This window comes from Acinonyx jubatus, chromosome E1 (assembly GCF_027475565.1).
Source record: "Acinonyx jubatus isolate Ajub_Pintada_27869175 chromosome E1, VMU_Ajub_asm_v1.0, whole genome shotgun sequence".
Lineage (NCBI taxonomy): Eukaryota > Metazoa > Chordata > Mammalia > Carnivora > Felidae > Acinonyx > Acinonyx jubatus.
In genome coordinates this window covers 37,710,284-37,737,948 of record NC_069397.1, presented here as the reverse complement: position 1 = coordinate 37,737,948, position 27,665 = coordinate 37,710,284, and the positions used below count along the sequence as shown (strand labels likewise).

General features: G+C 39.6%; 1 protein-coding gene across 2 annotated transcripts; it reads left to right on the top strand.

Moving 5' to 3' along the window:
* Positions 1-5: 5 nt before the first annotated feature.
* MED1 (mediator complex subunit 1) lies at positions 6-26,548 on the top strand. 2 transcript variants are annotated; one of them, XM_015078554.3, is made up of 17 exons: positions 6-252; positions 2,679-2,785; positions 4,925-5,003; positions 8,434-8,488; positions 8,592-8,724; positions 9,444-9,472; positions 11,910-11,981; positions 12,597-12,671; positions 13,120-13,193; positions 13,553-13,642; positions 15,033-15,144; positions 16,019-16,143; positions 16,405-16,523; positions 17,518-17,719; positions 19,261-19,356; positions 19,475-19,580; positions 20,904-26,548. In XM_015078554.3, the coding sequence occupies exons 1-17, from the start codon at positions 228-230 to the stop codon at positions 24,154-24,156; spliced, it is 4,752 nt and encodes a 1,583-aa protein (XP_014934040.2). In that variant the 5' UTR covers positions 6-227; the 3' UTR covers positions 24,157-26,548. The 2 variants fall into 2 exon arrangements, with proteins under 2 accessions (XP_014934040.2, XP_026889689.1); XM_027033888.2 differs by lacking the exons at positions 6-252; positions 2,679-2,785; positions 8,592-8,724 and having other exon boundaries at positions 4,924-5,003.
* Positions 26,549-27,665: the final 1,117 nt, after the last annotated feature.

Genomic DNA, 27,665 nt, shown 5'->3' with positions numbered 1-27,665 from the left:
GATCACGGTTAATCTCGCGATATTTGGGAAGTTCCGTGGGGAAAATGGCGGCGGCCGGGAGCACCCTTCTCTTCTTGCCGCCGGGGACTTCAGACTGAGCCTTCTTGGGAAGAGTGGGGACGGCTGGTGCCCTGCGTCCCGAAAGCCCGAACCAACTTGGTTACCTCGTTAGTGGTGGGGGAGGGCTTATCCTCTTGTGTAGGACTCAGGACCTCCCCACCGTCAGGATGAAGGCTCAGGGGGAAACCGAGGGTGAGTGACTTGAGGGGGAAAGCAGGGGGCGGGACACAGCTTTGGGGAGCCAATCTGTGGAAGAAGCTGGGGGGGCCTACGCTCCCGAGGTCGTGGAGTCCAGGAGGCGGGATAGGTGTCAGTTTTAGATTCTGACTGTGCCTTCTTTGGCGGTGAAGGACTCTGACTTTGGGGTGATGCGGGCTCCCAACTTCTGTGAAGGTTTCCTGCTTAGCTACTGGCAGTCATTTGGGCCTCAGGACGTTTTTAACCTAGAGTTAATGGAAGACCAGGCGAGTGAATCTATAATTTGCTTACACCTTGTTTTAGAAGGGATGTTTGAATAATGACGTTTAAAAATATAATTATATTATTATAATGATATAAAGCTGTGTGTCAAATATTGGAGGATGTTTCGGCGTGAGTGAAATGATAGGACCTTAAGATTTTAAAAGCCAGTAGTTCTATAGAATGTCACAGTGGTCAAACCTTGTACTATTGTATATTTGTAAAATGCGTTGAATTTATCATTTCAATGGCTAGATTAACAACTGCTGAAAAACAACTTTTCTGTTGGAATCTTAGAATCTATAAAGTTTTACACGCTTGACGGCTTCCTTAGTATTTTGGATATAGTTCTGTTAATAAGAATCACTCTATCAGTGTTTATCCATCTTTTCCACTTTGAGCTTTGTTAGATCAGCGGCCTTGCCTTACTCATGGTTGTGTAGTCCTTGACCCAGAACGTGTTTGATTTGAGCGTTTGATTTGAGCATTCGTATAAAGTACTTATCATCAGGCTTCTTAAGGAAAAGGGGGGTGGAGAGTGTATTTTAAAGAAGAGGAAGAAGAAAAGTATATCCTTTGGTGCAGAGGACTGATGAGTGTAAAAGGGAAACTCGAGACAGGAATTTCATGTAGTTTGCTCACTAATGTATCTCCAGCACATAAAATAATGCTTGAATGAGAGAATCTTGGAAGTGGGAATTGCCAACAATGTGTTCAAAACTATATAAACTGGCTGAAACGGTCCTCAAACCAGTTTTCCAGGATATGAGGACATTGGAAGGAGTTTGAATCTTGATTTAGAAAATGCCACTGCCTTAACTCTGATTGCTGACATTGTATTCATCTTTCAATGTCAACATCAACTGTCACTTTTTTTGTAATATCTCCACAACTAATAATGAACTTTTCCTTTTTTGCATTTGAGTAGTAATGTGTTTCTGTTTTTAACAGCATATCTCATTTTGCTCTGTGTCATGGTTATTTCCACTTTAACTTACGTACACCCCCTCACAGATGTCATCTTAGTTGTATTGTGTGTTTTGCATTGCCAGCAGTCTCTAGCACATGTCCTTGCTCGTATTATATTTCAGTAATAATAATTTTTAAAAACCCTCACAGATGTCATCTCAGACATATTGCGTGTGTGCGTTTTTTAAGTTTATTCATTTTTTTTTTTTGAGAGCGCATGAGAGAGAGGCAGAGAATCTCAAGCAGGCTCCGTTGTCAGCACAGAGCCAGATGTAGGACTCAGTCTCACAAACCATGAGATCATGACCTGAGCTGAAATCAAGAGTTGGACGCTTAACGGACTGAGCCGCCCAGGCACTCCATATTGCAAGTTTTTGTATTGCCAGTGGTCTCTAATACAGGTCCTTGCTCATACTAGAAGTACACGAATTAGAGGAAGGATCAGCTATATTTCAAAAGTAAAAATTTAATGAAAATAAAAATAAAAACTATATTTCAATAATAAAATAAAAACTACCATTCAATAATAAATGTAATAACATTTCAAAAATAAAAATCAACTAAATTTCAATAATGAAAATTATAATTCAGTAATAAAAATTAAGGGGGTTGGAGAGCATAAGAGCTTTGTTCACTCGCAGGACAGAAACCGAGGTCTTTTCTACCTTTCTCTTACCTCTACCGGAAATTTATCCTTTAGTTGTTGACATATTTCCTATCCATATAGGTTTAGTTTGAAAAATCAAAATGACAAATACAGCCTGTTTTCTTGATAATACATATATATTGATCTATTAGAGTTACATCAAAAAATTTAAAAAGCCTGTATTTCACATTGAAAACCAACTAACCATAGTAAGGCCATGTTCAAATGTATGCTCTACATATATCATGAAATGATTTTGTCACTAAATTGTAGTCCTGATCCTGAAACATGATTAGAGGTGATTCTTGTTTTGGTTTTCATTAAAAGACTGAATAGAAACCAGTTATGTTTTAAGGAGTTCCTTAGACCCCAATTTCTGTGTTGTCTCGTTAAAAATAAATTATTTGTATGTTTTGAAGTAAATGATATTGAAAAATATTTTAACTGAGTTCTTACCAAGGATGAGGTATGGGGGTTTCTTTTGCAAGAAGAATTGAAATGTCTTGAAAGAGTTTCTAATGATGTTTTCTAATTTGTATCATAGAGTCGGAGAAGCTGAGTAAGATGAGTTCTCTCTTGGAACGGCTACATGCAAAATTTAACCAAAATAGACCTTGGAGTGAAACCATTAAGCTTGTGCGTCAAGTCATGGTGAGGATTATGGTGGTGGATAAAGTGTTGTGCTTAGATAATTACTTAATAAGCTAAGCTCCCCATGTAGACTTTTTCAAACCAATTATTATAGTGTGTCCTCAGTCTTATTTATCACAAAACACCTGAGTACATGGTGCACATCAACTTGAGCCTACCTAAGAAGTTCTGTTTATAAAATTATGTTAATCATGAGCTATAGTACACTGGGGTACTTCAGGCAAAGGTGCTTAGAAATACACCTAGGAGAGACACATATGATAGACTGATGTAGGGAGACCTTTGTTCTTCACTTGCTATTAAGCTCCTTGAGTCTAATGTGATAGTATTTTCATGTATCTACACTGCTAGTAGAGTTTGCAATTAATTCTTAATAAGCTTCACCTGTTCACTCTGTCAACTACTACTTCTTGAGTCATTTATCAGTATGGGGAGCCCTTAAATGGAAGTTAAGTAGAAGATAAGGGGTAGTGACTGGATGTTAAAAGTTCATTCACGTGATTCCAGTGGTAGTCAAATGATGTAGGAAAACTTTACTTCTGTGATTTGACCTGGGTAATGATGGGGGGGGGGCGGCGGGGGTTCACTTTGTGGTAATTCATTCATGGATCTCTTCACTTAAGATTCATATACTTTTCTGTATATATGTTATATACTTCAGTGAAAGTACCCCCTCCTCCCCACCAAGTCTTAATTTGGGTCCATAGTAAGTTCAGTTTAATAGATTTATTAGTGTTTAATGTGATCATATCAGTATAGCTCCAGCAAAAGAACTAAATTTGCTGTCAAAAGACCTATATTTGAAGTTCTTAGTAGCTATGTGACTTTGAACAAATTACCTACTGGGTCTCAGTTTTCTTATTTGGAAATAGAGGCACACAATGCCAGTTTGCTTTTCCACATAGTTTTATTTTGAGGATTGAGTGAGATAATGGATATTAAAGTGTGGTGTTGCTTAAAGATTTGTGTAACTAAATTCGAGAAATATATGTATATCCTTTGGCTGAGGATTATGTACATAAAATATATATGTATATTTTAATGTTTTAAAAAGAAGAATGGCTATTTTTCCTGTCTGAGGATTCAGAGGTTGTCATTTTTATACTACAAGGTAGTCATATTCTAGTTGGAAACATGCTCTGTAAATGATATTGTCATTAGACATCATGAGATAGAGGAATTCGAGATGGCTACTAAGACCCTCTCATGGGGTACCAGTGTCTTGGTTTTTGGGCACCATAGCTTCTACTGTCTACTTCTCACTCTGCAGATTCAGAAACCTAATTTTGTTGGTGTATTAAGACTTTGAAGAGTTTTCAACAACTGACATAGTAACAAAATCTCAGTAGACTAAATGTAAATCAGAATTCCAATTTATTAATCTACCACAGAGAGTTTATCTTTCCAGTTACCAGAATATTGGTTACCATTGCGCAGAGCAACCCCTTATCTATTCAAGATCCAAGGGAAGCCAGATTATTAATCAGATGTTTGTTTTGTTTCTTAGAACAAAGAGAGATTTAGGACATGGAAAGGCCTGAAAAACTATCTTTGTATCATAAAGCTGTTCACATTTCTAGAGAATAGAATGTTGTGCAGAGAGGAACTTCTTCTTTGGATGGAGTTAGAAAAACTATGTCAGATCTTTTGTTCTTTGGGAGTCCCTTTTTCTGGACTACACGTTCTGTTTTTTAGAGTTACTCTAATTTTACTAAGGTCTGGTTATATTTCTTAGATTACACAGAAATCACCTTGTTAGGTTTGGGAATTGCCAGATCTCCTGAGCCACCCTATTTAACTGACTAAATTTAGGATGTAGTTACTTCTGCAGGAAGCTGATCTCATTTATTGTATTTGATTCTTCCTAATCTAAAATAAGATCTGGGCATACTTTTTTTCTACCTTCATGTATGTGGATATGGATGTATCCATATTTATGAACTTTTCCTCCTGTGGAAGGATGGACAGAGTAACAGGAGTCTATAGATTATCAGAGTATATAGAGAATATAGAGTATGTAGACCTATAGCATATAGTCTGAGGATTATCCTGAAATATTACTACTAGGATAAGTCCATTGACCTGAAACACTGTTGGCTTGGTTAATTTCTGTCTTGAATGTTTTCCTACTTATTATAGGAGAAGAGGGTTGTGATGAGTTCTGGAGGGCACCAACATTTGGTCAGCTGTCTGGAGACATTGCAGAAAGCTCTCAAAGGTATGTAAACATGTTTGAAATATGCTTCTTTTTTTTTTTAATGTTTATTTTTGAGAGAGAGCAAGAGGGAGAGGGGCAGAGAGAGGGAGACAGGATCCCAAGTGGGCTCTGCACTGATAGCAGAGAGCCCAATGTGGGGCTTGAACTCACAAACTGGGAGATGATGACCTGAGCCGAAGGCAGAAGCTCAACCAACTGAACCACCCAAGTGCCCCTGAAATATGCTTTCTTAAAATGCCCAGTTTTTATAAAGACTATTTTATACTTACATGAGAAATATAAATTGAGATAGATAAACTTTCTTTGCTAGGTGGTGTTCTTGTTTTCACTATGGAGTTGAGACCACCTCTTAATTTTTTTTTTTTTTAGTTAATTTTTTTCAGAGAGAACAGGGGAGGGGCAGAATGAGAGGGAGAAAGGTAATCTCAAGCAGGCTCTGCACTGTTAGTGCAGAGCCAGATGTGGGACTCGAACTCATGAACTGTGAGATCATGACGTGAGCTGAAATCAAGAGTCATATGCTTAACCGACTGACTGAGCCACCCAGGCACCCCAAGATGAGATCTCACCTGAATTTTTGAAACATTTATTTTTGATCCTATTTGGGAGACTGGTAGAGACTCAAAAGATAGTTGATGGAGGGTAACTATAAGGTAGCAAGGGAAAGTTCTTTTTCTTCACATGTTCTCTTTGTCTTTTTTTTTTAATGTTTATTTTTGGGAGAGAGAGACCGTGCAAGTGGGGGAGGGACAGAGGGAAACACAGAATCCAAAGCAGGCTTCAGGCTCTGAGCTGTCAGCACAGAGCCCAATGCGAGGCTTGAACAAACAAATTGTGAGATCATGACCCGAGTCAAAGTCAGACTCTTAACTGACTGAGCCACCTAGGCGCCCCCAGTTTCTTTTTATAATGTTTTATTATTTATTTTTGAGAGTGAAAGAGACAGAGCACAAGTAGGGGAGGGGCACAGAGAGAGAGGGAGACACAGAATCCAAAGCAGGCTCCAGGCTCTGAGCTGTCAACACAGAGCCTAACATGGGACTTGAATTCTTGAACCGTGAGATCATGACCTGAACTGAAGTCAGATCCTTAACTGATTGAGCCATCCAGGCACTCTTCTTCAGATGTTCTCTTCTAATTAACTTGCAATAAGAAAATGGACATTTTAACTCTAAAGGATTTTTACATTGTTATGGACAGTGTTTTCAGGAAAGCAAATAAAATTTAAATCATGAGCTTGAATATTTATGATTATAATTACTACTTCTGTGTATTTTGGGGGAGAAATGAAAGTAAAAAACAGATTTTACTCTGATCCATCACAAATGAACTTGATTCAGCTGAATAGTTCCCCCTCACCCCCACCCCTTGGGTTTTCTTTGACATCTCAAGTCTGAGAGTAGGTGCCTACAACCTTCATCGCCCCTTCTAATGTTTCCTTTTCTGATGGTTAAGAATCCTTGTTCATCAAAATGTAGAGAATCCCACTTTTGCTTCTTCCAACTCAACGTAGAGTCTCAATGTTAAGAAACTGGTAGCCCTTCCCAATCTGTGGAAATACTATGGTACCTAGAGGCAGAGGCTGTTAACTTTTTAACTGTGGTAAAATATACATAACATAACATTTACCATTTGAACCATTTAAAATTATAGTTGAGTGGCATTAAGTACATTCACATTGCTACATTAACCATCACTACCATTGTCCATCTTCAGGACTTTTTCATCTTCCCAAGCTGAAATCCTGTATTCATTAAACAGTAATTTCTCCTTTCTCCCTCTCCTCAACTCCTTGTAACCATCATTCTAGTTTCTCTCTGTAAGAATTTGTCTACTCTAGATACCTCATGTAAGTGGAATGAAACAGTATTTGTCCTTATGTGACTGACTTTTCACTTAGCATAATGTCTTCAAGGTTCATCCATTTTGTAGCATGTATCAGAATTACCTCTCTGTTAAAAAAAGCTAAATAGTGGTGCCTGAATGGATCAGTCAGTTAAGCATCCGACTCTTGATTTCAGCTCAGGTCATGATCTTACAGTTCACAGGAATGAGCCCCGGGTCAGGCTCTGCACTGATAGTGCAAAACCTCCTTGGGATTCTCTCTTTCCTTCTTTCTCTGATCCTATATTCCAGCTCTCTCAAAATATATTAATAAACATTTTTTTAAAAAGCTAAGTAATATTTTGCATGTGTATACCACATTTTTATTCCTCCATTCATGAATGGACATTTGGGTTTCCACCTTTTGGCTGTAGTGAATAATGGTGCTATGAATATTGAATATTTCTTTATGTTGGTTTTAGTTTTGATGTTAATCTTCCTTATTCTAGCATTAGCAGATACATGTGTCTTTTTGAAGTTAAAGATAACTTGTCCCAAATGAGTAATGCAAAAGGGAGAGGAAAAAGGTCCGATAATTTTTTCAAATAGATCTTTTTTTTTTTAATGTTTATTTATTTTTGAGAGAGAGAGACAGAGCAAGAGCAGGGGAAGGGCAGAAAGAGAGGGAGACAGAATCCGAAGCAGGTTCCAGGCTCTGAGCTGTCAGCACAGAGCCCGATGTGGGGCTTGAATCCACACGCTGCAAGATCATAACCTGAACTGAAGCTGAATGCTAAACTAAGTCACCCAGGCGCTCCAAATAGATCTTTTTAAAAAAATTTTTTTTTTTTAACATTTATTCATTGTTGAGAGAGAGAGAGAGAGAGAGTGTGAGCAGGGGAGGGTCAGAGAGAGAGGGAGACACAGAATCTGAAGCCAACTCCAGGCTCCGAGCTGTCAGCACAGAAACTGACTTGAGTCTTGAACTCACCAACTACGAGATCATGACCTGAACTGAAGTCAGAGGCTTAACTGAACTGAGCCACACAGGTGCCCCCAAAATAGATCTTTTTAATTTTTTTTAAAATGTTTATTTTTGAGAAAGAGTGAGACAGAGCACGAGTGGGTGAGGGGTAGAGAGAGAGGGAGACACAGAATCCGAAGCAGCCTCCAGGCTCTGAGATGTCAGCACAGAGCCTGACGTGGGGCTTGAACCCACAAACGTGGGATCATGACCTGAGCCGAAACCAAGAGTTGATGCTTAACTGACTGAGCCACCCTGGAGCCCCTCAAATAGATCTTTTTAAAGTAAGCTCTGTGCCCAACTGGGGCTCAAAATCACAACCCCAAGATTAAGAGTCGCATGCTCCACCAACTGAGTCAGCCAAGTGCTCCTCAAATAGGTCTTTTTTTTGACCCTTACTATTTAGGTCACAGCTAAGTCTTAACTAATGAACATACAGAAATTCTAAGCATTTGAACTGTTGGATGTAATGGCTTGAATGTACGGATATACTCCTTAGGATGTTTTGGTTTTTGAAGAATAAAATTTAAGTTATTTGGAGCATTTTGTGATTTCCTTTTTTTTTTTTTTACCCTGTCCTAGTAACATCTTTACCAGCAATGACTGACCGTTTGGAGTCTATAGCAAGACAGAATGGGTAAGTAGTCTATCTTAGGCAGAAGTATTTAACTTAGTGTTGACTTTGGGTGGCTTTATTTATGTGTCTTCTATTAATTTTTGTTTTGATTTGTTCCTGCTAGACTGGGCTCTCATCTCAGTGCCAGTGGCACTGAATGTTACATCACGTCAGATATGTTCTATGTGGAAGTGCAGTTAGATCCTGCAGGACAGCTTTGTGATGTAAAAGTGGCTCACCATGGGGAGAATCCTGTGGTATGTGCTGTTGATATTTCACTGGAATCTGTGGGGTTTACTTAGGGACATTAATTTTAAAATGAATTGTTGGGGTTTGAAATAGCTTGGGCTTAGGTTTTTTCATGAGCCACTGTAGAGATGATGTGATGGGCTGTAATGTAATATCAATAGCTCTAGAATGGAATTTAGAATAACATGGGTCCATCTCTGACATCATCCAAAGGCTTTGACAAGTGGAGACGCTAGAGGAACCCTTTCCATTTCATATCAACAAACATGAGCCGCAATTGAACAATAGGTGCTGGGGATATGGAGATAAATAACTTAAAGTTCTTATCCTCAAAGAGCTAATAATCAAAAAGGACAGATAATCTTGTACATAACTAATGTCTCTGAAAAATCTTGTAATAGAGATGAATGTTTAATGTGTGTAACCAAGACAGTTGAATGTGGACTCCAAGGATGGCATTAAAGAGAGGTCCTACTGTTTTAAACAAACTACTGAAAGTTGATTCCATTATAAACTAGTTCATATACTTTGATCTTGAATTTCCCACCCCAACCCCATGGTTTACCAAGTAGAAAGAAGATGCTTTTTGATATCTTAATATAAGGATCATCTGTAGTTTTAATGTTGTTGTTATAAAGCATGTGCTATTAATAAAAGAGAAAAACTTTTGATGTCTTCAAAGGCCTTAAAGTAGTTTAAAGTTTTAACATGATTTGTTTAATTTCAGAGCTGTCCAGAACTTGTACAGCAACTAAGGTAAGCAAATGATGTTTATGTTCCCTGATACTGGCAGACAATGCTGTTCTTTATAGTTGGGTCTTGAGGCTGGTCAGAAGTTATTGTCTTTATCAAAAGAAAAGAAAAAATTTACTCTCCTGAGGAACATACTTATTTTCTTAGGTCAAGATTTTTCAGTCTATGTTTGTTCATTTTCAGTATGGACTTAGCTTGGTTTCTCAACTTAGTCTATCCCAGGATTTTGCAACTTTGGCGGTATTGACAGTTTGGATTGGAAAATTCTTTGCTATAGGGGACTGCCTTGTGCAATGTAGGATGTTTAACCACATTCTTGCGCCGCCCCCCCCCCCCCCCCCCCCCGCCACTAGTTGCTAGTAGTATCTATCTCCTGACCTGTGGCAATGAAAAATATCCCTAGATATTGTTAAATGTTCCCTGGTGGGCAAAATCACTCCTGGTTGAAAACTGATCTAGCCTCAAAAATTCTGTGTGCAACAAAAATAAATAGAAACTAATTATTGAATGAGAGAAGGCTTGAGAGAATTGAGTCTATGTCATGAAAAGAACTTATTTTCACTTTAATTTTGAGAAAAACTGTCTTACATTTAAGGTGTATGTGTGATAAACTCCCATCATAGGAAAAGCACTAGGCTTGAAGAGTTTCTTAGCAGTTAATGGCATTTCCTTCTGGATTATCCTTTCCTTTTAAATTGAGTGGAAATTTACTTTCTGGGATTTTGAAAAAGTCATTACATCAATTTTATGTTTTAAATATAGCGAAGTTCTCAGATACTACGTGGAAATGTCTTAAGGTGTTAATAGTGAGGAAATAAGTTTTACAGTCGGCCTTTGCAGTAATCATTTTAATGTGTTTCTAGCCAAATGTGCCAAGTTTGAACCACCTTTTAAAAATTGCAATGCAACATAAAAACCTTTTTATAAGTCTAGCAACAGGTGTGTTACCAGAATAGTCCAGAAAGCCAATACTTCTGGTTCTAATCCTGGAGTAGGAGACTGCACCAATTTATGAACTAACTGGTGGTGTTCTAAAGTTAATTTGTAAGCATGTTTTGAAATGGGAACTTCAGAAAGAATATTAGCCCTTGTGTGCAATTTTTAGTCACTTTGTATAGGTGATAATTTTAAGGTAGAGGGTTTATTTTGCTGCTGTTCTTGTTTCTTTTTACTGTCTTCATGGCATTTTGGGTAGTAAGTGCTCATATTTGCTCAATAAATGCCTGACCAAATATCTGACATTGGTAGGGCAATTCAGCTTTCAAGAAACTTTTTTTTTTCTTTTAAGTTTGAAATAAGATACAGAGAATTAGAGTTGTTGAGTTGTGTTGGATTCCTGAGCCTGCCCACAGAGCCTAATTGACTAAGAATCCAAACCCGAATATTGGGTTCTAGGAAGCAAGGGGTCTAGGTAGTAGTTTTCTTTTTTCTGGGGCAGATCTCGTCATAGGAACATTCTCGAATATGTTGCTTGCCTCCATAGTGCTCATCTCCTTTTCTCCAGGCCTCTCATCTCTCTCCTAGTGTTCATTTTCCTCTCTGCCCTTAGATTGCCATATGCATGCAAGTATTCTATTTTCCAAATTTATTTGACTTCCATTTCCTCCAATCAAAAGTTTTTTTTTCCCTCACAACATTCAATCATCTCAGTTACATATTAAGAGGAAAAGAAAGTGATTTATTTATTTATTTATTTATTATTTTTTAATTTTTTAATGTTTATTTATTTTTGAGAGAGAGAGTGCAAGCCAGGGAGGGGCAGAGAGAGAGGGAGGGAGACACAGAATCCGAAACAGGCTCCAGGCTCTGAGCTGTCAGCACAGAGCCCGATGCGGGGCCTGAACCCACGAACTGTGAGATCATGACCAGAGCTGAAGTCAGACACCCAACCGACTGAGCCACCCAGGCGCCCCAGAAAGTGATTTATTTAAATCAAGTCTCATTATGTAGGAGCAAATTACTGTAATATATGAGCTATTAGGTCTTTTTGACTCTTTTGTACTGCTTACAAGTACCTTCTCCAGAAAAATGGGAAGGAGAAAGGGAAACATTTTTTTTTTTGCTACTTTTTTTTTTTCTTCTTTAACCTTATTTTGAGAGAGAGCACGCGTGTGTGTGTGCGCGCGTGCTGGGAAGGGGCAGAGAGAGAAGGAAAGACAGAATCCCAAGCAGACTCTGCCCAATGCAGGGCTCGAACTCAAAAACTGTGAGATCATGACCTGAGCTGAAATCAAGAGTTGAATGCTTAACTGACTGAGTCTCCCAGGTGCCCCTTCTTTTGCTACTTTCGATTGATGCTAGAAAACTTTGGCTGGGGGGAGAAAGAGTAAAGCAAATTATTAAAATTAGTTTTATATAGCCATGATTTTTTGGTACTTTGCATTAAGATTGAGTAGTAATTGTGTTTTATTCTCCTCCTTCTTTCCTGAACTCCTTATAGGGAAAAAAATTTTGATGAATTTTCTAAGCACCTTAAGGGTCTTGTTAATCTTTATAACCTTCCAGGGGACAAGTAAGTATTTCTTTATTTTTTTGCTTTTGTTGGAAAAATTCGTATAAATATACTTGTGCTTAAAAATTTGCCGAGTCTTCTGCCCTATCTTATTTGTGATTTCTTCTCCTACTGACACCCTATAGCTTCCAACTTTATATCTTTTGAAGGTATTTTAAATAAATAATATCTGCATTAATGGATATAATGCTAAAAGACATTATAATCTTTGAGATGTCTTCAACATGTTGATTTTTTTAGGTTTATTTATTTTGAGAGAGAGAGTAAGAGACTGCAAGTGGGGGAGGGGCAGAGAGTGGGGCAGGGGAGAGAATCCCAAGCAGGCTCTGTACTGACAGATGTGGGACTCCAGCTCACGAACTGTGAGATCATGACCTAAACGAAAGTCGAATGCTAGACCAACTGAGCCACCCAGGTGCCCCAACATGATTTTTAGGCTGAAAAGAAATTAGTTGTTGTTGAACTTGCTCATCATTTTTATTTTTAACCTACCTGGGGTTCTGTTAACTAGCTTGGGTCTTTCAAATAGAATTACCTTCAAGGGAATGTTAATGAATGTGTGTGTGTGTGTATGTTTTTCAACTCTTTAACTCTTGTTCTCCATCTACTTTCTAGCAAACTGAAGACTAAAATGTACTTGGCTCTCCAATCCTTAGAACAGGATCTATCTAAAATGGCAGTTATGTATTGGTAAGACTGGCTAAGGTGTCAATTCTGTTGAATTGTACCTTCTGGGTACTTTGTTCTTAAAGCTTTTCATCTAGGGTGTTACTAGGGTCCTCTATCATATATCTTGTCCATCTCATTTTACTTCCCAAATGATCACATTCCATTTTCTGAGTATTGGTATGTCCAAGTTGTTTGTTGGTATCCCATCAGTTTTATTTGAAGACTTGTCAAACCTGGCCTCTGGTCTTATAAATAATAGTCTACTTATAATTTTTGTTCACTGTATTACATACTGGTTTATACTTGTAAGTGATCTCTTCGAAAGTGAAATACAATTGCTCTATGCCCAGTTATAAGAGTCATTAAATTAGTATTGTAAGACTTTTAACAGCTGAATTCATTAATATACATTGTGCACTAATACCTTCAGGGCTAAAATACAAGCAAACATAGATCATTTTTCTCACAGGAAAGCAACCAATGCTGGTCCCCTGGATAAGATTCTTCATGGAAGTGTTGGCTATCTTACTCCAAGAAGTGGGGGTATGTGATCCTACGTTGCTTATTTAGAAAATTGTTTAGTTTTAGTTAAGGGGTCATTACTTAAATTTCACTTTGGGATTATAAGCACAGGGAGAAAATTAACAGTCACTTGTGTATTATTAGATGGTTTCCAAGGTGTCAATGCTTGCCCTCCCCCATTTACATTTTTAAATTGTGAAGTAAATTGTTGGCACTAGAATTAATACTTCTGGTTCCATTATATTTGATAAGTTGCTTTGGAGCATGAATCCTCTTATTTATGAAACTATTTTCTCATGTAGTTTTGTAGAAATGGGAATGTTTTTCTATATTTCTAATTTACCTGATAAATATATAGTGATAAGTGTTATTTTTCATAGGTCATTTAATGAACTTGAAGTACTATGCCTCTCCTTCTGATCTGCTGGATGATAAGACTACATCTCCCATCATTTTGCATGAGAATAATGGTAAGGCTTTAACTGTAAAGCAACTGAAGGTTTTGTTCAGTGTTTAAAAAATATTTAAAATAATTGAACGCCCAGGCCTGTGTGTATTTCCTGGTTTGCCATCCCTACCAAAGTTTGCTGTTTCTCTCAGTTTGCATCTGTAACACACACATGCTCATAAGTATATACATATGTACGTATATACATACATACATACATACATACATAATAGTACAAACTTAATAGGTGCTTATGAACAAGTAGGTGAATGAATGAAAAGATATAAACCATTTGTCTTGAAATAATCCCCTTTAAACATTAAAGGTGAAAAAATTAGCCAACTTACTAAAGAATTACAATAATGGATGGTTTTTTTTTGTTTTTTGTTTTTTTTAAGTTTATTCATGTTTTTTGAGAGAGAGTGAAAGAGAGAGCATGTGCCTGCGGGGAGAGAATCCTAAGCAGGCTCTGCACCGACAGTGCAGACCTCCCAACTCACAAACATGTGAGATCATGACCTGAGCCAAAACCAAGAGTGAGACACTTAACTGACTGAGCCACCCAGGTGCCCCTCTATTTGCTTTTTAATATACTAAAACAAAATGAGAAATGGCCTAATCCCTCATTTGGTTCCCTTATAACTTTAGTCATTGATTATCCTATAATCATAATTCTATTTAAAAGCATTCTGGAGTTGGAGAAAATAAGTAAATGTCGGTAATGTGCCTTTAAGGGGCTCCTGGGTGGCTTAGTCGGTTGAGCATCCAACTCTTGATTTCAGCTTAGGTCCTGGTCCCAGGGTGATGGGATTGAGCCCCATGTCGGGCTCTGCACTGAGCGTGGGAACCTACTTAAAATTTTCTCTCTCTCTCCTCTCCTCCCTCTGTCCCACTCCTCTCCCCCACTTGCACTCTCTCAAATAAAAAAAATAAAATAAAAAATTGGGACACCTGGGTGGCTCAGTCCGTTAAGCATCTGACTTCAGCTCAGATCATGATCTCTCTGTAAATGAATTTGAGCCCTGCATTGGGCTCTGTGCTGACCACTCAGAACCTGGAGCCTGCTTCAAATTCTGTGTCTCCCTCTGTCTCTGCCCCTCCCCCGTGCTTGCGTGCACACTCATGCTCTCTCTCTCTCTCTCTCTCTCTCAGAAATAAACATTAAAAAAAATTTTTTTTAATTTTTTTTCTTTGGAGTATATGGTTTCCTGTATTTTGTTTTATTTACTGACAGAAATACTGGTTGTTAGAAGGCAGCTTCTCAAACTTCTAAGTCATACAGGTATTATATTATCTGACAAATTAGGGTTAGCAAATTATGCAGAAGGTAGTTTGTTTTTTTGTTTTTAAATGTTAAGATCCTTGTAATTTGTGTTACTTTGGAGAATACCCCTTTTCTTTCCTATTCTCAGTTCCTCGATCATTGGGCATGAACGCATCAGTGACAATAGAAGGAACATCTGCTATGTATAAACTTCCAATTGCACCATTAATTATGGGGTCACATCCAGTTGACAACAAATGGTAAGTTAAATATACTTCCAGGGTAGCAAAGTTTATTTTTTCCAACTTCAAGCCCGGTATGAAATAAGTAATACTTTCACTTGGCTCTTCTCTCACTTAACTTTCTAGAGATTGGCTTTTTATTTTCTCTTTTTAATTCCTCTTTTCAATATCTATTTGAATGTTCCTGTCTGAAGTCTGCTTATAGAACACATTGTCTATCCTGACAGAGAAGGAGGAGAACTGTACTAATTCCCTTGGTTTAATGATTGCTTCAGTTTTTTAGGTTATCATGAGATTTATATTGTTTTGGAGTCATATTGGAGTAATAACTAGAGAGCCTGTCTCAGGATAAATGTTTGATTAAGTACGTAAGGGTTAATGAATAGGATGTTTTGGAACTGAGGAAAGAAAGTTGAAAGAGTAAACTATTATTTTTTTTAACATCTTATTTATTTTTTAATTTTAACTAATCTCTACACCCAATGTGGGGCTCAAACTCACGACCCCAAGATCAAGAGTCGCATGCTTTTCTGACTGAGGCAGGTGTCCCCAAAAGAGTAAAATTAAAAAAATATATATTTGTTTATTTTTGAGTGAGAGAGAGAATAGCAGGGGAAGGACAGAGAAAGAGAGGAGAGAGAGAGAGTCCCAAGCTGGCTCCGCACTGTCAGAGAGCCTGATGCAAGGCTCAAAGTCATGAACTGTGAGATCATGACCTGAGCCAAAGTCTGACAGTTACCTGACTGATCCACCCAGGCATCCCCTGAAAGAGTGAACTTTTTTGATAGGCTTTTGTTAAATGATACGGACATGTCTAAGAACAAATGTTTAGATTTTTTATTTTCGTATCAAGTCAAAATCCAACCATCCCCCCCCCTTTTTTTTTTTGAAGGACTCCCTCCTTCTCCTTAGTCACCAGTGCCAACAGTGTTGATCTTCCTGCCTGTTTCTTCTTGAAATTTCCCCAGCCAATCCCAGTATCTAGAGCATTTGTTCAGAAACTTCAGAACTGCACAGGTGAGTTTTAAGCATCAGGAGGTAATACTTGTTAAAAGTGTAAAAAACAAACTTCAAATTCAGATTATTTTAGACCTCTTTCAGTCTTGCAGGTCTCAAAAAAGTACTGATGGGTATAAATGTCATGGTGCTGTGTATTAGTAAATGCTTATTAGTAAGTACTTTTTCAATGAATGGATGAATGAAATAGAAGTCACAAAGGGAAAACAGAGCTGTCACCATTTTGATGTTATTGTGATCATTATATTCTTGTTTTTCCAGGAATTCCATTGTTTGAAACTCAACCAACTTATGTACCCCTCTATGAATTAATCACTCAATTTGAGCTGTCAAAGGACCCTGACCCCATACCTTTGAATCACAACATGCGATTTTATGCTGTAAGTAAGGCTTATAGATTGTTGTAGGTTATATTTGAACCCAGGATCAGAATCTTCCTTTATAGGAACACTGAGGTCAGAAACATATCTTTTGGACTACTGGGCCATTTTCTAGTTCCTCATTCAGGCAGGAAATCACAGAAATTTCTGAAACATACTGAAGAAAGAGAGCATGAGCTTCCAAGTCAGGATATAACTGTACGTTTCATGGCCAAAATTTCAGATGAAAGTCTCATAATGGTATCCTGAACTTTTACAAGCTTTTAAGTAGATGTTAAGAATTTTTTTTCTTTTTAATTTATTTAGAGAGACAGCAAGTATGTGCAAGTGGGGGAGGGGCAGAGAGGGAGAGAGAATCCCAAGCAGGCTCTGTGCTTGTCAGCACAGAGCCCAATATGGGGCTCCAAACCCATCAACCGTGAGATCATGTCCTAGACTGAAGTCAGTCACTTAACCAACTGAGCCACCCAGGCACCCCAGATGTTAACAATTGTTAATGTTTAATTCTTTCAAGTGTCATGACCTGAAAAGATCCTTCAAGTACATGCAAAGAAAGTCCTGGAATGAATAAATTAAGGAAGGTTCCAAAACCTCTTCTGGACTTGAATTTATTTGAATGTTTGATGATAGTCTAGACTAAAGTAGTAGTTCCCAAATTCTGACTGCATTAAACTATATAAGGTGTTTTATTTAAAATATAGATTTTGCACTTAGAATTCAGGAACCTTTTTTAAACAGATTTCTGAGGTAATTTTTTTTAGCTAGGTTAGGAAACCACTAGCAGAACATTTACAAAAAAGAGGTCTTTTCAGCCAAGTAATTGATAACATCAGCTGACCAAATAATTCACTGTGGAGTTTTATTATTCACTAAGGAATTGCGGCTGATCTTTGAGAAGTGGGTTGTCCCCGCCCCCCCCACCCCCCCATGCTTCTGTGGTTGAAGCATGATGGGTGAATAAATAGCATTCATTTCTTTTGTTCTTTTTGTCCAGGCTCTTCCAGGTCAGCAGCACTGCTATTTCCTCAACAAGGATGCTCCTCTTCCAGATGGCAGAAGTCTACAGGGAACCTTAGTTAGCAAAATCACCTTTCAGCACCCTGGCCGAGTTCCTCTGATCCTAAATCTGATCAGACATCAAGTGGCCTATAACACCCTAATAGGAAGTTGTGTCAAAAGAACTATTCTGAAAGAAGGTACTACTTTTCCTTTTGATATAGTTACTGGCAAATGGAAACTTGATTACTCTTGTGGTTCTCTAAATTGGTGGCCTATTATATTCCCTGTAGAACTTTTAAAACTGGTTTCCATTCCCAAGTAAATTGATACAGAACCTCAGTGGTAGGAGTTGGGAATCTAGTTTAAGCTCCACAAATAGTTATGATAGAACTCATCAATAAATTGGCATTTGGAAACCACTAGTTGTTTGTAATGAATTTATTCTTTCTCTGCATACAGTGATATAATTGGGTACCTACGAGCCTGAATCTTATAGCAGATATGTAAGGTAGAACTTGGGACACTGTAGGAAGAGATGACTTCTTCCTCCCCACCCCTTTTTTTAAAGTAATCTCTACACTCCATATGGGGCTTTAATTCACAACCCTGAAATCAAGAGTCTCATGTGCTGCCAGGCATCCCAGAGACGATTTCTTGATATCTAAATCAAGGTTGTTTAGGACAATGCTTCCCAGCTTTTAGTCCTGCCTGAGTATATTTCATCTCCCCATTCTTTGGGGAACTTAAGCTTAAAAGGGGGTAAGACCTGTGCCCTTTGCTTTTTCTCCCAGGATTCTGAATACTGATATTTTTCAAATGCAGTTTGCTATTAGAAAACTGCATCCTGCTATCCCTGAAAAGAATTTTGGCTGCTCTAGTTAACCACAGTTAATTTTTTACCTTAGTTGTAAAGCACTTCACAAATAGAAATGTATCAGTGCAAGTGGTAGGCAAAAAGAAACAGGGAAGTTAAATCAGGAGATAGCATTTTTGAGAATAAGAACTGGTTTAAAGTGAGAAATTTTTAGAGTAATGGCACTGACCACATGCAAGTGTGCTTATGACCCTTCTATGTCATGTATTTGAATCCTGGGAGAATTCTCCAGATGGTTTCAGGACATCTGGATATTAGTTTTCGTAAGATAGTTACAAAGTTAGTCCTGCAGAGATGCATATGCTTTTTTCCAAGAAAGTACATGATCCTTATCTCTGGGCTGCCAGCATGTTTGGCTTAAGAACCTATGATGATAGTTACATACGTGTATTTGGCATAACTGTATCATTTTACATGATAGCCCCTAGATCCCTGCTTACCAAACTATGGGTTGCATAGCTAACATCTGCAAACACTGATAGCAGGGTTTATTATAGTGGTTCTGGATATCTGCTTATCACAAAGAATGAAAAACTCTTCTTGGCCAGTTTCTTTTCAGAATTCACTTTCAAGGCAAGGTGTTTATATCTGTCAAGGTCTCCAGTAATTTAGGGATCAAATGGCTTTCATTTTAGAAAATGGAAGTTTAGTTGCTTGTTTTGGAGTATTTATAACATAAGCTGGCATAGTCCTTGGAATCTGATTCCTTCCATCACCTCTGAATGATGTAGTAAGTTTTGTGTGTTAAAAAATGTGTGGGATTTAGTTTCTAAGGAGACAGAATTTCTGTATACTTAGGAATTAGTATTTACTTGTATCTAATATTTGGTTGATTATTTTATGATCCTTTTCTTTGCTTTTTAGATTCTCCTGGGCTCCTCCAATTTGAAGTGTGTCCCCTCTCAGAGTCCCGTTTCAGCGTATCTTTTCAGCACCCTGTGAATGACTCCCTGGTGTGTGGTGAGTTGTGAGGGGGCTAGCACTTCTCTTAGGGCAGTGGTTTGGTCCCTTTATCTTCTTTTTGAAAAATCAGAAGCTGAGTCTCTCTCAAATACCTCCTATGTATTTTGTCTTTCAGTGGTTATGGATGTACAGGACTCAACACATGTGAGCTGTAAACTGTACAAGGGGCTGTCAGATGCACTCATCTGCACAGATGACTTCATTGCCAAAGTTGTTCAAAGGTAGCACTGGCCCTTTTCCTTCAGAGTCCCATTAAGAGGAGTATAAGGAGTGCTGTTTTCAGTATTAGATTGAACTGGAAATTTAGGAGGAGAGCATATAGTCACTGCTTTGAATTCACCTTCCTCTGCTTTAGGATTCAAAAGCAATGTGAGCTTTGGTGTTTTAAATATTATGAGAGTAATAGGAAGTAAGGTAGGTAACTTTAGGCCCAGTGTTAGGGTTCTTTTAGGAGGGGGAGAGCTGAAATAAGATGTAGATTTTTTTTTCACTTATCTTTTGTTTCATTTTTTAACAACGGTGGCATGTGGGAAGATACTTAAGGCAGTCAGCTTCCCGGAAACATTAGTATGTAATTTTGAGATTTTTCTGGAGTAGGTACTTGTGGCCTATTTTGTAAGTAAATCTTATTGGAACGCAGCCATGTCTGTTCATTTACGTATTGTCTGTGGTGCCTTTTAAGTTCAGATGGCAGAACAGCTGGACAGAAACCATATGATCTTCAAAAGCCTAAAATATTACTATCTGGTCTTTTAAGAAAGGTTGTTACAATGTTCTGGAGCAAAGTGTTTTCAAAAATATGTTTATAAATTTATCTGTAAGATAAAAACTACTTTAAAATAAACAAGATTTTATACCAATAATAGCATTTTTCACAGTATAGTGTTGGGATGATCTAAGCCATTAAAGCTTAGAACTTGATGGGTCAAGGAATTTTTCTAGTGGTTCATTAAGATAAATAGCAATCTCATTAGTCACATGTGAAGCCCCAAAAGGAGGGCATTTTCTTACCAAGTTCATTATCAGTTTTCTTTTAGTTCAGTATGATATCTAATTTGGACTCTGTTTATGGTTGGTTGGTTTTTGTTAGTGCTTCAGAAGAGGTTGAGATTGCTTACTAATACAGGTTCTTATTTTATCAAGTTTATTTTTTTGAGAAAGGGTGTGCGTGCAAGCGGGGGAGGGGCAGAGAGAGAAAATCTTAAGCAGGCTATGTGCAGTCAGTGCAGAGCCCATTGTGGGGCTCAGTCTCATGAACTGTGAGGTCATGACCTGAGCCGAAATCAAGAGTTGGATGCCTCACCGACTGAGCCACCCAGGCGCCCCCAGATTCTTTTCAGAATGAATTTGCTCAAAGCTCTGGCATTTTATATAACTACTCCTGCCTTTTGGGTTACTTGCCTTACCTGAAAATTGCTTAATGCAAACTTTTGATGGCATGTCTGAAACTCAGGCAGAATTAAAGCCTGTTCTCCCAAATAAAATTTGTTTTCATTCAGCAGTTAGTACATTGGTAACTTTGTTTTTTCCATCTTTTCTTACAGATGTATGTCCATCCCTGTGACGATGAGGGCTATTCGGAGGAAAGCTGAAACCATTCAGGCCGACACTCCAGCACTGTCCCTCATTGCAGAGACAGTTGAAGACATGGTGAAAAAGAACCTGCCCCCGGCTAGCAGCCCAGGGTATGGCATGACCACAGGCAACAACCCAATGAGTGGTACCACTACACCAACCAACACCTTTCCGGGGGGTCCCATTACCACCTTGTTTAATATGAGCATGAGCATCAAAGATCGGCATGAGTCGGTGGGCCATGGGGAGGACTTCAGCAAGGTGTCTCAGAACCCAATTCTTACCAGTTTGTTGCAAATCACAGGGAACGGGGGGTCTACCATTGGCTCGAGTCCGACCCCTCCTCATCACACGCCGCCACCTGTCTCTTCGATGGCCGGCAACACCAAGAACCACCCGATGCTCATGAACCTTCTTAAAGATAATCCTGCCCAGGATTTCTCAACCCTTTATGGAAGCAGCCCTTTAGAAAGGCAGAACTCTTCTTCCGGCTCACCCCGGATGGAAATATGCCCGGGAAGCAACAAGACAAAGAAGAAGAAGTCATCAAGATTACCACCTGACAAACCCAAGCACCAGACTGAAGATGACTTTCAGAGGGAGCTATTTTCAATGGATGTTGACTCACAGAACCCTATCTTTGATGTCAACATGACAGCAGACACGCTGGATACACCACACATCACTCCAGCTCCAAGCCAGTGCAGTACTCCCCCAACAACTTACCCACAACCAGTACCTCACCCCCAGCCCAGTATTCAAAGGATGGTCCGGCTATCCAGTTCAGACAGCATTGGCCCAGATGTAACTGATATCCTTTCAGACATTGCGGAAGAAGCCTCTAAGCTTCCCAGCACTAGTGACGATTGCCCACCCATTGGCACCCCTGTTCGAGATTCTTCAAGCTCTGGGCATTCTCAGAGTGCCCTCTTTGACCCTGATGTCTTTCAAACCAATAATAATGAAAATCCATACACAGATCCAGCTGACCTAATTGCAGATGCTGCTGGAAGCCCCAGTAGTGACTCTCCTACCAATCATTTTTTTCCTGATGGAGTAGATTTTAATCCTGATTTGTTGAACAGCCAGAGCCAAAGTGGTTTTGGAGAAGAATATTTTGACGAAAGTAGCCAAAGCGGAGATAATGATGACTTCAAAGGATTTGCATCTCAGGCACTAAATACTTTGGGGGTGCCAATGCTTGGAGGTGATAATGGGGAGACTAAGTTTAAAGGCAATAGCCAAGCTGACACAGTTGATTTCAGTATTATAGCAGTAGCTGGTAAGGCTTTGGGTCCTACAGATCTCATGGAGCATCACAGTGGTAGCCAGAGTCCTTTATTGACTACTGGGGACTTAGGGAAAGAAAAGACTCAAAAGCGAGTAAAGGAAGGCAATGGCAGCAGTAATAGCAGTCTGTCAGGGCCAGGATTAGATAGCAAACCAGGGAAGCGCAGCCGGACCCCTTCTAACGATGGTAAAAGCAAAGATAAGCCTCCAAAGCGAAAGAAGGCAGACACTGAGGGAAAGTCTCCATCTCACAGTTCTTCTAACCGACCTTTCACCCCACCTACCAGTACAGGTGGATCCAAATCTCCAGGCAGTTCAGGAAGATCGCAGACTCCCCCAGGTGTTGCCACACCACCTATTCCCAAGATCACTATTCAGATTCCTAAAGGCACCGTGATGGTGGGCAAGCCCTCCTCCCATAGTCAGTATACCAGCAGTGGCTCTGTGTCTTCCTCAGGCAGTAAAAGCCACCATAGCCATTCTTCCTCCTCTTCTTCCTCATCTTCTGCTTCCAACTCAGGCAAGATGAAAAGCAGTAAATCAGAAGGTTCTTCAAGTTCCAAGTTAAGTAGCAGTGTATATTCTAGCCAAGGGTCTACTGGATCTAGCCAGTCTAAAAATTCATCCCAGTCTGGGGGGAAGCCAGGCTCCTCTCCCATTACCAAGCATGGACTGAGCAGTGGCTCCAGCAGCACTAAAATGAAACCTCAAGGGAAGCCATCTTCACTTATGAATCCCTCTTTAAGTAAACCAAACATATCCCCTTCTCATTCAAGGCCACCTGGAGGCTCTGATAAGCTTGCCTCTCCAATGAAGCCTGTCCCTGGGACTCCCCCATCTTCTAAAGCCAAGTCCCCCATCAGTTCAGGTTCTGGTGGTTCTCATTTGTCTGGAACTAGTTCAGGCACTGGCATGAAGTCATCTTCAGGGTTAGGATCCTCAGGCTCATTGTCTCAGAAAACTCCCCCATCATCTAATTCTTGTACAGCATCTTCCTCTTCCTTTTCTTCAAGTGGCTCTTCCATGTCCTCCTCTCAGAACCAGCATGGGAGTTCCAAAGGGAAATCCCCCAGCAGAAATAAGAAGCCGTCCTTAACAGCTGTCATAGATAAACTGAAGCATGGGGTTGTCACCAGTGGCCCTGGAGGTGAAGACCCAATGGATGGCCAGATGGGGGTGAGCACAAATTCTTCTAGCCATCCTATGTCCTCCAAACATAACATGTCAGGAGGAGAGTTCCAGGGTAAGCGTGAGAAAAGTGATAAAGAAAAATCCAAGGTTTCCACCTCAGGGGGCTCAGTGGATTCGTCTAAGAAGACCTCAGAGTCAAAAAATGTGGGGAGCACAGGTGTGGCAAAAATTATCATCAGCAAGCATGATGGGGGTTCCCCCAGCATTAAAGCCAAAGTGACTTTGCAGAAACCTGGGGAAAGTAGTGGAGAGGGGCTCAGGCCTCAGATGGCCTCTTCCAAAAACTATGGCTCTCCACTCATCAGTGGTTCCACTCCAAAGCATGAGCGTGGCTCTCCTAGCCATAGTAAGTCACCAGCATATACTCCCCAGAATCTGGACAGTGAAAGTGAGTCAGGCTCCTCCATAGCGGAGAAATCTTATCAGAACAGTCCCAGCTCAGATGATGGTATCCGACCACTTCCAGAATACAGCACAGAAAAGCATAAGAAGCACAAAAAAGAAAAGAAGAAAGTAAAAGACAAAGATCGAGACCGGGACCGGGACAAAGACCGAGACAAGAAAAAATCTCATAGTCTCAAGCCAGAGAGTTGGTCTAAATCACCCATCTCTTCAGACCAGTCCTTGTCTATGACAAGTAACACAATTTTATCTACAGACAGGCCCTCAAGGCTCAGCCCTGACTTTATGATTGGGGAGGAAGATGACGATCTTATGGATGTGGCCCTGATTGGCAATTAGGAACCTTTTTAAGACAAAAGTGGCCAGAGAAAAACTAAGTTTATAGGCAAACCACCATAAGGGGTGAGTTAGGCAGGTCTGATTTTGTGTTTAAGAATCTTAAATGGCATGGTTTTGACACCGAGCTGGGTGAATTTAGAAAGGCATAGCCAGACCCAACTAAAGAGACCATAGGGTTTGATTCTGGTTACCAAGAATCACTTTTTCTTTTGCCAGATAAAAGGAAAAAAAAAGGTTAAAATACTTGCTTATGAAAGGGAGGGGGTGGGTGGGGCATAAGAAGAGGGAAGGGTGGGAAACAGTTTTGTGGGAAATATTCATATATATTTTTTTTCCCCTTTTTCCATTTTTAGGCCATGTTTTAACTCATTTTAGTGCATGTATTTGAAGGGCTGGGCAGCAAATGAAAAAGCAATACATTCCTTGATGCATTTGCATGAAGGTTGTTCACTTTGTTTGGGTAGTTGTCCATTTGAGGCATGGGCAAATGAAGGACTTTGGTCATTTTGGACACTTAAGTAATGTTTGGTGTCTGTTTCTTAGGAGTGATTGGGGGAGGGAAGATAATTTTAGCTATTTATTCATAATATTTTAATCCTTTATCTGTTTGTCTTTATACAGTGTTTCTAATTCTATAAGGTTCAGGGTTCAAAGTGAGGGGAGGTGGAAAAGCAAGGCTTATTTGGTGGTAGGGAGCCTGTAGCTTGTGCTGGTACTGTACCATCAAGCCCATGCAGATTAGAGCCCACCTTTGGAGTTAAGTAGAAAAAACCAAAATGGTATTTTTGTTTTAGGAGATTTATCATAGGGTTCAGACATCATAGGAATATTAGGAATTACCTCCCTGTGGAGGTATTGACTTATAGTCTTGTTTTTCTTTAAAAAAGGCTGGGCTGGTTTTTTGGGATATAAACATGTTTTCAGATGTAGTAAGGTTTAATGTGGTACAGCCTCCCTGACCCAGTGGCATGAAAACCATTACAGAATTAATAGTTCTCCTATTTCCACAATGTGCCAAAAGTCCACATCCCAGCATTTGTTTGTTGGAGAACTGATGCCATTCCTGAGAGCTGGGCTCCTTGTTTCTCTTTATCGTAAGGAGAAGGAGTCCAGACTTTAATCACTCCACTGTATGCTCCCTTAGATAAAGCAGAAAAAATTTGCAGCCATAGTTCACTGAAAACAATTTCAAGCTCACTTGAAAGTAATGGGGGCCTGGAATGCTAGGTGGGCATGAAGATAAACCCTTGCTACTATGTAGCAACAAAATTGGACCTTTTTGGAGGAATAGGTCTGAGTCTGGATTCTGGGGGACATCAATAAGAAGCCCTTCTCATAAATATAGAAATCCAGGAGACCACATGAAGTGCAACACAAGTTCTCAGTATTTGGAGGGTCCTCTCAAAATTCTGCGGCCTTACTTTGATTTTGACACCTGCACTGTGCCATTCCTGATGATTCCATTCAGGATCTGTATCAGCAGGACGGGGCACGGTCCCCAGCACAACTCTTCTGGATTAAAAAAGAAAAAAAAAAAAAGCCAGGTGATTCATTTGTGTGTGTGTGTGATAAACGGAGTGACTTCATCAGATAATGAAGAAGATTTCTATATTCAGCTCTTTCTGCAGGTTGGAGTTAGCATAGAGTTGGAAAATCAGCTTTGGCGTTCTTTCCTGACTGTCTCTGATTTCCTCTAGTGTTCTCCCTTTTCTGGTCATCAGCTCTCAACAACTCTGCCACTTTTGTGTCCCAAGGTAATAAGAAGTAGGAAACGAAACATTGCAAAGTGGAGCAAGAAAAGTTATCGGTTACCGTATCAGAGTCAAATGTCTTGGGTGACACTAAGGAGGACATGGGCAAGGTGATACCAGAGTGCTTTATCTTGTGATGCTGATACAGTAGCAGCCTCTCAGACATATAACCAGGTTGGATTTCTCACAAGTTTCTCACCTAGTTTTGAATCCTATCCCATTGGTTTCTGCAGAGAAAAAAAAAAAAAAAAAGTTACACGGTTTTAAGTTTGTTCTGGGTGGGGAAAATCTTATGGGGAATGTACTACATATCAGGGGCTCAGCTTCCCCAAGCAGAGCCAACAGATACCAAAATGAGTAAACTGGGAAGCTTTTTCTCTCTTTCTGTCTTCATCCCAGATCAAAGAATCCCGAGTTAGGATCTGGATGAAGGATAAGCCCCTGAATTGTCGATGGGCACACCCCACACACTGACCCAGCATCTGAACTTGCTTAACAGGGAGCCGGGGCTAACCTGCTTCACCCTGCCTGAGAACCAGGGAGCACTGCATTTCTTCACAGGGTGGAGGAGAAGAGGCAGAATAAACCAAGCCTGGGACACCTCCCTCCTGTCTAGGTGTACTCACTCTCCTGTTTCAAAGGACTGCAAGGACATGAAGTCAACTTCCACCTATCTTCTGCTGCTGGTGTCTTGTGTATTCTTAGTTTGACCTGATTCCTCTTCTGTCTTTTGGCTCCATGTTAGGGGTTCTTGGTCAAAACCTGCTCTGATGTACATGAAGATTTCAGGTTCAAAATCTATGTGTTTTAGAACCGGTATTTTAAAGAAGGGAGGAGGGAGAAATGAAGCAGGATATAATTGCCAAAACTGGCCTTGAGGTTGGTGACTCTTGGGAAGATTTTCCTTAAGGCTTAGGTCTGAAAACTTAGTGCAGCAATACCATGAATTCTCAGAAGCAACCCTTTCAAGGGAGCCAGTGAGTCATACAGTATCCAGTCAAGTCACTTGAAGCAGATGCCAGTATAGGAAACTCATTCACAATCCCTGGGCAATTCATTTCCCCCCCCCCCTTTTTTTTTCCTCTTTTCAATCTCCCTGCCCCCTTATTTCCACCCTGGAGTTAGTTTTTTGAGGGGTAGGAAGTACTTAACATCTCAGAAGCTAGGTTGGGAAACATGTTCAGCTGTAAAAGCTGGGCTTTATAAATTTTGTGTTTTAGAAATGTACATCAGGAGCAGCTGGGGAGGGTCTTTTCTAAAAAAAATCTTTCAAATTTGGTTTTCTGTGTGTATGGCCATTCTGTAAATACTTTGGGGTTTTTCATTTTTTTGAAAGTAGACAAAATCTGTGGGATTTTTTTCCCCAAAACATTAAAAAAAAAAACCTGTTTATTTACATTAAAATAAATTTCTTTGATAAAAAGTAATATACCTTTGTGTAGTAATTTTTTTAATGTTTATTTGTTTTTGATAGCAGGGGAAGAGCAGGGGTAGGGTGGGGGGACAGGATCCGAAGCTGGCTTTGTGGTGATAGGAGAGAGCCCGATACTGGGCTCAAACCCACAAACCAGGAGATCATGAACTGAGCCAAAGTCTGATGCCAAACCGACTGAGCCACCTAGGGCCCCTGTGCAGTTAATTTTTAACCTTTGAGTGATTTTCATTCAGCTTTTTAAAAATACACCATTCAGAAAAAAAAATTCAATCAGGAAGTAAAAGTCTTCCCTGATAATTACTCAAATAGGTTAACTGGAAAGG